The sequence below is a fragment of the Corvus moneduloides genome, chromosome 3, assembly GCF_009650955.1.
Source record: "Corvus moneduloides isolate bCorMon1 chromosome 3, bCorMon1.pri, whole genome shotgun sequence".
Lineage (NCBI taxonomy): Eukaryota > Metazoa > Chordata > Aves > Passeriformes > Corvidae > Corvus > Corvus moneduloides.
This window is the reverse complement of record NC_045478.1, coordinates 81211666-81224288: the sequence shown is the minus strand read 5'-3', so window position 1 is coordinate 81224288 and position 12623 is coordinate 81211666. Positions and strand designations below refer to the sequence as shown.

Genomic DNA, 12623 nt, shown 5'->3' with positions numbered 1-12623 from the left:
CTGTGTGGAAAAGTAAATAAGTTTTTTGCACAGTTGTTTTAAGTTAACAAACATATTTTTAAAACATTTCTGTTTATATAACTGTGATGTTTTCATAATGTAGCCTCCAAAATCAATATTATCTAGAAGGTCAACGTTACATCAAGAAAGAAGAAAGCATGAGGAAGAGGTGCAGGAAAAAATAGAGTATCATGATGGAAAGGTGAGAGAAAATAGCTTTTGTTTTTGGGGCGGGGGGCAGATATTCCCTTTTGTGGGAATTCTGATAAAACTGGAACCATATGACAAAACTGTAATGCATCTTCTGATTGTTTACTTCTTTGGACTTCACCAAATGAATTAAACTATGCTGAACAGAACCAACTGTTATAGTAACACCAGGAAAACTGATTAACCAGAGGCTATGCTGGGTATGAAGTCTTCTCTGACTAGTGTATTTTTTGTAGAAGAGCACACTAATGGAATTATTGCCTGCTGTGAATAAGAAGACTCAAGCAAATTTTCAGGTCTGTGCATGCAGCCAAAATGAATTCTGTAGTACTTAATGTCCATCCAGGTTTACTTGGAAAGAAATGGTTCTTAAACTACTGTGTCATCAATCTCTGTTAATACATGAAGTTCAATCATTTTGGTTCAGACAATCCAGAACCAGGTATCTCAAGTGACCTCTGTGGAAGATGCACAACCATATATGAAATGAGTCTGGATCATAATTTACTAAGGTTGGTCAGGAAAAAACCCGACTGTCTTCCTTATTGCCACAGGGCTGTGCGCCTAATTTTGCTTAACATTAAAACAAAGTGGTGGGGTGAGAACCTGAAACATGCTACAGGTAAGTTCATCTTGTGAAAAGAAAATGTCTTTCGGCCTCTTACAGACAAATGAGTCAAAATTAATGCCTGTTCTGCAGAGATAACTTTTGAAATACAAAGATATAGCATGACGTCCTTCAAGCTCCAATTTAATTGGAAGCCAGTGCAATGCTGCTCATTTCCTTTGACTTAGTTTACATTGGATGCTCTGTGTGTTTGAAGGTAGAAGAGGTGCTTTCTGATGGACGCCGAATCCTCACTTTCCGCGATGGTACTAAAAAGGAAATTAGTGCTGATAAAAGGATGACAACGATTAGCTTTTCCAATGGAGATGTAAAGAAGATCATGCCGGATCAGAGGGTGGTGTGTAACTCTTCATTTTCTTCAAGGAAAATAAAATTATTTTGCAGTAAGGTTCTATAATTTATCTTGATCTATCAATTCTGGGAGAAACTGATGAGGAAGGGTGTTGGTTTAACAACAGTGAGCAGTGAAACTGCTTCATCCACAAAGGAAAAAGTGGAAAAGTGTGAAGGTAACAGTGAAAGAAGGAACAAATGTGTAGGTGGCCAAGCAGGAGACTGAATGAAGGCAAGGGGCATGGGCAGCCATCTGAAGAAAGGACTGGTTTTTATACATTTGTGGAATAGGTAGTACAGGGGGTTCTTCCCTGTCGTCATTATGTAAATATAAATAGTTAATGTGAGCTAAAGCGGAAATAAGTGAGGCCTTGGCAGCACTGGGTTTATTTTAAATTAATAGTTAATTAATAGGAGGAGGGCCAGAGCAAAGAGGTGGGAGGATGACTCTCCTGTTTGCACTGTTCTCCTGCACACTACAGAGATGAAAGTAGCATCATCTAGACACAACCTTGAGTGTGAATTAGAGGAAGGAACAGCAATGTGAACATAGCGACTTTATGCGTGGCAGATGCAGCAAATGACCTTCAAATGACTTTTTAAAGATGGTTTACTTTTGAGCACATTGTTGTGGTTGAATCTGCTTATGCAAATATTGTGAACATGCTGCTATCATCTCACTCTCCTTCCAGATTTATTATTATGCAGATGCACAGACAACTCACACTGCTTATCCAGATGGCCTGGAGGTGCTGCAATTCTCTAATAATCAGATAGGTATGCAAGAGCTCATAAACATGAGCGTTTGTGCAGATTTATTTCTGTTATGAAACTGTGGTCTGAATTCTGACTCCAGCAGATTGGGTATCTTCTTGCCATTTCACATTTAGTATATTGCATTTCACTTTTAGTATATTCCATCACTTCACCACTTCAAAGCAAATACAATAATGGAATGTAAACGTAGGTCTTCCAATTCTGCTTATATGATTATGTGATTCTTTCATTTCTTTTACCAGTATTGTGGATATAATTTCCATCCTACACTACAATGTCCAAAAAAAAAAAAATCCTGACTTAGCTTCGTGTAAAGCAACCTGAAAGAACACTAGACAGACTTTTTGCATCTTCTTTCCACAGAAAAGCATTATCCTGATGGCACACAAGAAATTGTGTTCCCAGATCACACGGTGAAGTGCCTCTATAGTGATGGACTGAAGGAAACTTTTTTCCCAGATGGCACAGTAGTAAAAGTAGAAAAGTAAGTCCTGTGTAAACAATGGGAACTAGGCTTTGGACACAGGTACAACAATACTGACATTTAGAAATGTGGCTGGATTTTGCATAGTTGGGAAATTTCCAGATGAAGTGAAAAAGAATTTGTAAAATAATTTAATTCTTTTTTTTCAAGAATATGGCACTGAAAATTCACTTCCACCTTGAATAATAGGTGACCACTCACCACAGCCGAAATGATTGTGAAATATTCCTCATTTAGTTCCATGTAAATTTACACTGTCCAGAGCTGTTGGGAGATCACCAGTTGTCAGTGTTAGCAATGTGGGTACTAAAGCACTCAGGATGAGGGCTCCTGAGCTCTATTCCCAGGTGCTTGGCTCCCCCTCTAATATTGGGCAAGGACTGAGATTAGGTCAGTCGGTTAGAGCATGGTGCTAATAAACACCAAGGTTGTGGGTTTGACCCCTGAATGGGCTATTCACTTAAGAGCTGGACTTGATAATCCTTGTTGGTCTCTTCCAAGTCATATTCTGTGAATCTGTGTTGTCTCTCTATTCCTCCATGCAAGATCAGAAAAACAGCAACAGGACTCACATGTCTCTTCTGACGAAGAGGAAGGATGCAGTGGTAAAATGGATTTTCTGGATTTCCTCAAAATGCCTTGAGATTCCTGCATGAAGTCATGTACAATTCAGATCTCACCATCCATTAGCTATTATACTATGTGTTGGAGTCTTTTTATGAGACCAGATTTCTAATGCCATCCCATGTAAATCTTGAGGTTTTCCACTTGACATTATTTTCTAATTTGATTGAGTTACATTAGACAACTCTGTGAGACAGGTTAATAACAGACAGTGCTTTCTCATCACTTCATTCATTGCTGTTTCTTTCAGGAATGGAGATAAAATCGTGGTATTCAGTGATGGCCAAAGAGAGATTCACACTGCGCAGTTCAGGAGGAGGGAGTACCCAGACGGCACCGTGAAAACTGTGTTCTGCAATGGCAGACAGGAAACCAAGTACTCCACTGGACGAGTTCAAATCAAAGATGAGGAGGGTAATCTCATCCTAGATAAGAAGTGATTCCTCCCTGCAGGGGACTGCACTGTACATATGCAGCTCAAGCCGTTTTCTTGGCAGGCCAGAACTGTAAGGAAGATTTAACTTGGGAAAATGAATGGATGGATCTGTAGGGTTGAAATTACTTTGGCTCAGCAACTCGTGCTTAGACTGGAATAACCCTACCTGAATGAAATGTCTCTTGAGTGAGACTGAAGGAGATGCAGTCACACCCTCCTTGTGTATTCAACATTAAAATAAATACCTACAGTATTTCTCATCAAATTGTTTTTTTCATGGTACTGATCGCACTTTCCCTATTTTTTCTGCAATTTGCTATGGAAGTGACTACAATTAAGAACTATGGCATAAGAACCTCAAATAAGAACCAATAGTTCCGTGCTGTCATATGCTGACTAAAGTAAATCTACATAAGGTTTTTATTTCCTCAGTTAATTATCACAAAAGGTCTGGAAGTGATTAAGGTTTTCAGTTTGTTTGGATTTTTTGGAGCAGAATTTCCCAGCATGTATGAGGGCTTATCATGAGCTGGACATTAGATCAAAAACCTGAGCAGGAGTGGGGTGAACAGTCACAGCTCTGGATGTCCCTTCCAACCAAAGTTATTCAATAATTATACGATCAAAATCTAAAAACTCTGCCTCATGCATTTGAAAATAAAATGTAATGTTTGTTCCATCCTAGTAATTATTCTGGATCAAAGATCTGGATCTTCTGGATCTTTCTTCTTCCTACAGCAATCTTTCCTCTGTGTTGCTTTGTCTTTGAAATAACCTTTCCCACTACTGCTTTTATTCTTCCTGTAGTGCAAAAATATTTCTGGTCAGTGCATCTCTCCACATGTAAGGTTCTTTGGATGGCACTTGATACTTAGAGGGATTAATAATTTATCAGATGCTGCTTTCAACTGCCTTCCCCATAGACTGCTTGTCAGAAAACCATAGAAGAGTTTGGATTGGAAAGGACTTTAAAAATCATCTAGTTCCAACTCCCCCTGCCATGGGTAGAGACACCTTCCACTAGACCAGATTGCTCAAAGCCCCATCCAACCTTCAACACTTCCAGTGAAGTGAATTTTTCCATATCACTGAAACTCTTCTCTTGTAGAGCTCAGCTCATTACCTGCCCACTGACTGAGATACCAAATTATCTCTTTATGCCCTTCAAACAAGTACTCTCCCATGGCATACTGCTTTGGCCTTTTCTCACACCTAAGTGCAAAAATTGCAACATTATGGAATTACTCACTCTTCTCTTCTGTTTCCAGGGGCTCATACAATCAAAAAATCACCACTCAAATTGCAGAGCATCTTTCAAAGAAAGAGCAAGAAGCATTGCTGATATTTACCATACACATGCTTCAGTTTATCAATTTAATTATGAGGCTGTGAGCATCCATGCAGTTTGATATCAGCTTGTGTAATGATAAAATTGCATTGTTTTCCCTTAACTGCTTCATAACACTCCTGCTTTCCACTATTGAAATATTTAATGTATTTTATTTGTTTTTTAAAAGAAAACTTTAATCAAAATGAATTCAAGGCATCATTCTTTTCCACGTGTTTCACTAAGAATTTCAGTTTGTGCTACCTTATGCTGACCAAAACAAATATATGTTGATTTTTTTTCTCAATTAAGCATCATAAAAAATTGAATGTGGCTAGTGTTTTCAGTTTGGCTGGGAAACTAGATATGATACCAATGTTTTATAAAGAACCATTGTTTTTATTCCCAAGAATTCCTTTAACAAAAGGTCCCTGTTCTCTGCTTAAAATGCTGACATTCTTTTTGTTTCTGTAGTAAATCAGAAAACAGGCTTTGCTCGGAGCTTTTAGCCTTAAATCACTGTTTGCTATTCAATAACCTGTCAGTGAATCATAGAATTCTGTGGATAAGTAATCCCTCCTAATTGTAAACTAAATAAAGAACAATTTTGTTATCGCACTGCTTGCTCCTTGCTTAATTAAGCACTCTTGACTCTACTTGCAGGAAGCATTTTGGCTGTGGAATAATTTGGCCCACGGTCCTGCAGCTGTGTGACAGACACATGGGGAATGTGGAAGGCAGTCCCCAGAGCTGTGCACGCAGCGATGTTCGATGTCCGAGTGCAAACACCTTGCTGATGTAGGCACTCACCGTGCTGTGTGTATATCCACCTCGTTAGCACCAGCTTACAGTGAGGCTGTAGTGGTGCATAGACACGGGCCTGGTGCTGCCCTCTGGCAAAATCAGTGGCAAACCTTCCTCTGGGGAAACCAAAGGGGAGGTTACTAAAGATTTTGCCCGCCCATCATTTTATCAAGACATGTTTTTGAGGTGATATTTTATAATATAATAGTAAACGGAATTTTGGCATAAAGGGCACACACTGGGTTTGAAAATGAAAAGGCAGAAAAACACCTGCATGAATGACAAGCTCTGTCAGGTATGTTATAACCGAGAGTCCTTTGCAGATGAGTTCTGACACATCCCACTTTGTTTTTCACAGGCTGATTCTCACACCCGCTCTCCTCCACCTTCCATTTGCCTTAGTTAACCAGAAGCAATGGCTCTACCATTTATAGTTCATAGCTGTAGGAACAAAAATAACCCCAAAATAATCCAAATTAAGTGTGACTGCATATTGTGCTTAAGTATAGCAACACACATAGCTACTTCTCAATGTTTTTGTCCTGGAAGATATACAGTGAAATTTTCATGAATCCTTCTGGGAGATGGAACACATTTGGGAAATCCCACTTCTGTATTTTCACAGGTTTTTCTGGCATTAGCAAAAACATGCTACAGCCAGTATTTGGCCTCAATTTTTGTTCAAATTTAGAATATGCTGTGACTTCTGAACAGAGTTCTATTCAGACAGCCAGGGGTGTTGGCCTCTGGTCTTTATCAGAGGAAACACGTACGTGGTTAGCTCATAGTTACAAAAGTCAGGTAAGGGTAACCAGCAACTGAGTAGGGCAGACCTATGTGGACAATGCCCAGCCTCCTGGGATTTGGTTATTTTTAGTGTCACCTTTTGCTCGGAAGAGTAATTTTGGCATGGTATTTTTCCCTGCAGCTGGGAAGTCAGTGTTTTTCTTGGAAGTGCTCTGGCAGTTTTCTTCTTTAGGACAGCCACCTTAGGAATTGATCTTCTTACAGCCTGCAGGGCAGGTTGTCGAGAAGGAGCAGAAGTACATTTAGCCACTTTTTCGTAAGTGAGTAAGCCAGGCACTCTCACCATCTCTGCTCTAGGGCACACGCCTTCTGCCAGCCTTCATCCCAGTCACTTGGTTTGGCCTGAAAGTGTCAATCTGCTTGCAGTTCAGCAGTTCAGCAATACTATGAAAAAGTTTTCCTCTCACAGTGTCATCCGTGGAACAGCCTAAACACAAGGCTGGATTTTAGTTGAGTTCTAAAAGCCACAGCTTGAATTTGTCATAAACATTCTCATGGAGATGAAACTCCAACAGCCTCAAGATACCTCTTGTATCATAGTCATCTGCTTTCACTTCCATCTTGCTTTAAGGTGACTTTCTTTGCACTACTGCATTACTGGCACGTCATATTAACTTAATATGTTGCCCTGCTCTGAGCAAACTCTCTTGGTTAAGATCATAAAGCCCAATGCAAAACTGATAGTAGAGAGTAGGTAAATGCCTGTTGATTCCAATGCTCTTTTCCTCCTCTGACATATGCTGATTTAACTCACTGAAAATCTTCTGCTATTCCACTGATGAGCTCCTCTCCAATTCCTGAGGAGCAGGGCACCTTCTTGTCTCATCACTTCCACTTGAAGAAAATAATGTTCCATAGAAATATACGTGGATTCTGAATGAAATACCATTACCCCTTATCTATAATGGAAGTGGGTGATGGACCCCATCTATTTTTGTGAGTAGGAAATGCATTCTGAGTCACATTGCACATAGCAATTCTCACATAGACAGTTCGTTAAGTGTGCTCTTCCCTACCCAGCTAGTTCAACATACACAAGACTCAAAGACCTGCCCAGCTGGCTGGTGGCACAGAGGAAAAAGACCCATGGATCTGTAGATTTGAAAGAGTTGCTCTTTCTCTCAGTTTTATTTTTCTGGAAAACTGCTGTGCTGAACCCCTACAGTCTAGTTGTCCCTGAGGATTAGATTCCATATTTGGGGCAGAGAGTGTCTTGCATGAGAGAACAGTGTTTGAGCTGAGGATCATTCTGACAAAACATTAACATACTAACCTCGGCCTTCTCTCAGAAAGTAGCAAGGAAAAAAAATACAAAGTGAATGGTCTGTATGCTAGACAAGACTCCTTCACATCCTGTTACTGTAGTGGTCTCCTTGCTTTTTCTTTTCAGGTTGAATTTTAGACTCCAGAATGAGTAACATCTGCCTCCCAAACAACTACAGAAAAAAAGGGAAAAAGTCACACCTGGAAGTACTGCATTGAGCAATGTGCAGTTGTGTTGGCGAGGGACAAATTTCTGTGGAAAAAATACCATTTATTGAAATGGAATTTTTTTTTCCCAGAGCACAAATGTAATCTTGTGATAGCTCTTACTTAATTTTAATTATCTTGTTTTGAAATTGTCATAATATCCTCTTTTCATTTTTTAAGAGACGATGGTGCAGGAAGACTTTTTTCAATGCCAATTTAGTTTTAAAACTAAAAGCCCAAATGTGAAATGAAATGCCTTACTATTATCAAAATGTAAATTAACATAATTCAAAAGTTTCACAAGTCACAGAACAGCTCAGGATTCTCATCACTTTATTTGAATGTGAGAAAAAAATTTAAAAATCTTCCAGGAAGAAAAAACATGTTTCTCTCTACACTCTCACATTTGTGGCTCTCTCATATGATATACCTATGTCATGGCTGTCCAATGCATAGAGAAGTGTCCAGGAGGTTTTTTGGAATGCTGGGAAGCAGGGCAGTGGGGCTGGAAGCATATGATTACTTTACCATAGGACTTTCTTTCCTGGGAATACTCTGCCCTGTAGTGTGTGAGTTGAAAATAGTCCTGGCCCATCTTACGTTGTGTAGCTGATGCCTTTCCTGGTCTTAAAATCAAGAGTCAAACATGGCTAGAAGGGGAAAAGGGATTTTACCTTGGAATTTATTTTAAGGATCCTTAGGTGCACTACATCCAGGTCAAATGCACTGAAATGCACACCTCAATCATGCACCCCACAAAAGATCTGGTATAACATTATAGGTTTTCCTAATTAGCATATCTATCAAAGATTCCCCAATGAGAGGCTCAAGTGAGCCCCCCTCCCCAAGGAGCCTTCCCCTGGATGGTTCTATCTTGGTTTACAGAATGTGTTCTGGAGAGGACCTTGGGGTCTGGGGCACACTGATCCCTAGCTACGAAGCTTCTAAAATGTTTAGTCTCTTAGCTTGACAAACAAGTCCAAGAATGTAGGCAAAAAGCACTAAGAATACAGAAGTAGTAAAAAAGGTATAACAGGGGTATAAAAGAAAAGGCAAAAAATCATCATGGCATCATAGCGAGGGAATTCTTGACTAAAAAAGAAGGGATTTGAAGCAAGCTTGGTCCAGGGTGTGAGGAATAAGGCTCCTACTGGAGAGAGATTTTAGGCATCATTAATGGCTGAGACTGTGGCCAAAATTTGAACTTCTGTATACAATGACTTTCCACATTGCAAAGTAATATGTAATTCTATATTCCAATATTAATATGTATATTAAAATATTTAGTGATGTTTGACAGTTAGACCTGCAGTAATCTTCCATCTCAGGTTTGAACTGGTGTTTGAAGGGAGGGAGCAAGATCTAAACTGCACTGGGATTATTTCTGAGAATCCCCTTACAGATCAGAGACAGACTGCAGTTGAATTATCCTTAGTGAGACCTTTCCTTGAGTGAGGGGTTTATAGGGAACAGGAGAGAAACATGGCAAGTGGTTACTGAAGTATGGTTGTGATGTAATAGGACTTACGTAAAACACCATGAAGGGGAAAGTAGCCTTGTTGTGTCTCTTGCAGCCAGTCATTGTTTTCAGCCACAGAAATCTGGGGGCTTGCTGCTGAGCTTGCACACAAACCTAATGTGCTGGCCCCAGAAAATTATGGCTATCTTTGCTTCCACTTTCTTTCCTGGGAATTCTTTGCCCTGTCTGCTTATTAAACAGCACTATGCCACATGCTAAGAAAAAAATGAATTAGAAACAAGAAGCAAACCACAACCAACCAACCAAAAAGACAAAAAGACAAACACAGTAAAAAACCCAACCACACAAAACTAAACAAGATTTACAGTAGCTGGTTCAAATCCTGGGGCAAATATTACTAAATTAAGAAAAAAAGGATGTCATTGGATACAGCCATGGCAAGCATTTGGATGAGTCACCTTGCAGACTGCAGCTAGCTTTGCCTTTTCTGCACTGCTGGACAATGCTATTAGCAGTGTTTCTGCTGTTGAACATGCACCCAGTGTGTGGTAAACTGTGCCATCACAGTCTCCACTAGTTAATCATACATTAAACTGTTAATAATGTCTGAACAATGAAGCTTTCTTTGGTGATTTGTTCATATCAGCTTGTATTACTGAACATCTTTCATACCTCTGGCATTCAAGAAATGAAATTAAACTTCTGGCATTCAGGGAATGCCAGTTTACAGGAAATTGGCTCACCAAACCTAGATATAACAAATGTCTGCTTCAATTTCTCAGATAATTAAGTGCAAAGAAAAGAAAACAAACGACTTGCACTAACAAAGAACACCTATTCACTTTTAAGAAAGTCAAATTACATATAAGCAGAAGCTCCTGAAGTGCAATTATGAGCCACTAACTCCAGGATTAGGCCTTGGTCTAAATGAGTGAAGATAAATTTCACTCACTATGTATAAATATGTGCCCAGATGAACCCCCATCTCTTCACCAGCCTTCATTCCCAGGGGGTTCTATGTTCAGCCCATAACTTGTAAACCCACCTGTGAGTTTGCAGACATCCTTCCACAATGCAAAACCTGCCACAGCTGTCTCTGACCATGCTCGAGCTTAACACCCATGTACTGCTGTTGCCAACCAGCACCCAGAAGCAGAGACCTTAGAATCATGGAACCAGAATGGTTTGGGTCAGAAGGGACCTTAAAGATCATCTAGTTCCAACCCCTCTGCCATGCCTAGGGACACCTCCCACTAGCCCAAGTTGCTCAGTGTCGTCCAACCTGGCCTTGTCCCCAAGGGAGAGCAGGATGTCATCCTCTATGACATCAGGGAACACAGAGCATTCAGTAGATAAGCATCAACAGGCTTATTGCCATTGCCTGGCTTAGAGCTATTGAAGGTTTCAGGCACATGACTGGGGCAGGATTAATCTGCCTACCACTTCAAACCCCAAAGCTATCGTCCATTGAGATGGCTACACCTGCTTTTGTTAACCTCACACACTCAGGGTCAGACTGATAAAAGTTATCGTTTCACTGCAAAATAAACACTTCTGTGGGTGAGGTAAGAGCTTGTCTGGTAGTGACACATGGGGTGAAGAAGGGTGAGTCTACCTACACCGTGCTGCTGGTTGAGGCCTCAGCACAGACAGACCTGTACTATTCACTACCTGTTAGACTGAAGCAGGGCTTGTGGAGTCTTCCTTGGCCATGAAACAGCAGATGTCTCATGTCACAGCAACCTCAACTATCATTTTTTTTCTTGTATTTCAGTGAATATATGTTCCTAGCTGAACTTCTGCCTAAATTTTTTTATATCTACTGTGCAGCAAAATCCCTATAGCCTTTACAATAAACAAAACCATGTAAGTTTTATAACTCTATATTGTCCATGCATAATAATGTCATAAATGGCAATTTCATTTAAGTCATGTCCAAGACTGATGGGCACCTTTATATTCATCCTGTCCCAGGCAAAAGCATGTTCATTGCATTGCCACCTGTAGCTGTGGCTTTCATTCTCAAGGTAGCAGTGTTTCCTCATGGCCCCTGTGCAATGGAAGAGTTGTCATTCAGGAAATGACTACATAAAGTCCTGTGAAAAATCAAGAGTGAAAAACAGCTCCCCAAACCACAGGCCACAATGTCCTATCTTGTGTGCTGATTCTATATCAGTGATAGTGAGGTCCTCAACAAGGTCAAAACACCTTTGTCCTGCTCTTTTGCCCCAAACTCTTATTGCTGAGCATGGCTTCATGTGGCATGGGATATCCCTTTCATCACTCTGTCTCAGCCATCCTGGTTGTACCACCTTCCAATTTCTTGGGCATGTGCAACCTACTCACTGAGGGGGAGGAGTGGAGAAAAAGAAAACCTGAATGTTCTGCAAACACTACTCAGCAATAGCCAAAACACTGGTGTGTTATCAACACTGTTTTAGTTATAAAAATCTGAAACACAGCACCATATGGACTGCTATGAACAAAATTAACTCTGTCCCAGCCAGACAGGAGTAAAAAGAGAAACTACATTTAAAAAAAATCTGTCTGGTATCTAGGTAGGAATCATCTTTTTGTTCTGAGGTTGTAGAGCATCTCGTGTAGCAGGATGCTGACTTCTGTGTTGGGTTATTACAAATAAAAAGTTATTACATTCACACAGATGAGGTTTTCATCATGATGTTGACGTCAAAAATCCTCTTTGCTTCACTTGCCATTGAACATCCCTTTGTAAAAGAGAATCAGAGGAGGATTCAGAGATGTGCTGAAACATGATGCTGTTCTCTCTGTGAGAGGGAAGCAGGGCAGGGTGAAAATCAGTAGCAACCTATAATATCTGTCTGTGCATGCTGGGCAGATAGGAGGTTGTCAGGATTCTGCAGCCACAATAGTTTTGCCATTTGTATTTCCAACAGAGAGATCAACAGCCTGCCTTTGAGCTGACAGGGCAAAGGTGCAAGAGAAAGCTGCATCTGGGAGTGCACTGAGGGAGTGCACCTGTCACCTTCTTTTCTGAAAGACATAATGAATTTTACTTTATTGTATGAGATCTGGAAAAAAGCTCATCATTTGAAAAGCAATGAATCAACACACGTGAAGTCTGAAGGGGAGTCCAGATGCTTGGGAACAAGAAATATAAGAGAGACAGCAAAGTAGCATGAAGTCTGCTGCTATTTAAAAGACAATTTGGGGATTTTTGTCACACAAATTTTGTCATTTTTGTCACACTGAGTGGTGCCTCAT

At 40.2% G+C, this 12623-nt stretch overlaps 1 protein-coding gene across 1 annotated transcript in view; it reads left to right on the top strand.

Annotated features, from left to right (window-relative positions):
- LOC116441692 (centromere protein J-like) overlaps positions 1 to 5409 on the top strand; it is a 38828-nt gene extending 33419 nt beyond the window's left edge. Inside the window, exons 13-17 of the mRNA XM_032103883.1 lie at positions 104 to 202; positions 1035 to 1175; positions 1864 to 1948; positions 2312 to 2432; positions 3307 to 5409. Of these exons, the coding sequence (XP_031959774.1) occupies positions 104 to 202; positions 1035 to 1175; positions 1864 to 1948; positions 2312 to 2432; positions 3307 to 3496 (636 nt within the window). The 3' untranslated portion in view covers positions 3497 to 5409. The remainder of the gene's footprint in view (positions 1 to 103; positions 203 to 1034; positions 1176 to 1863; positions 1949 to 2311; positions 2433 to 3306) is intronic.
- Positions 5410 to 12623: the final 7214 nt, after the last annotated feature.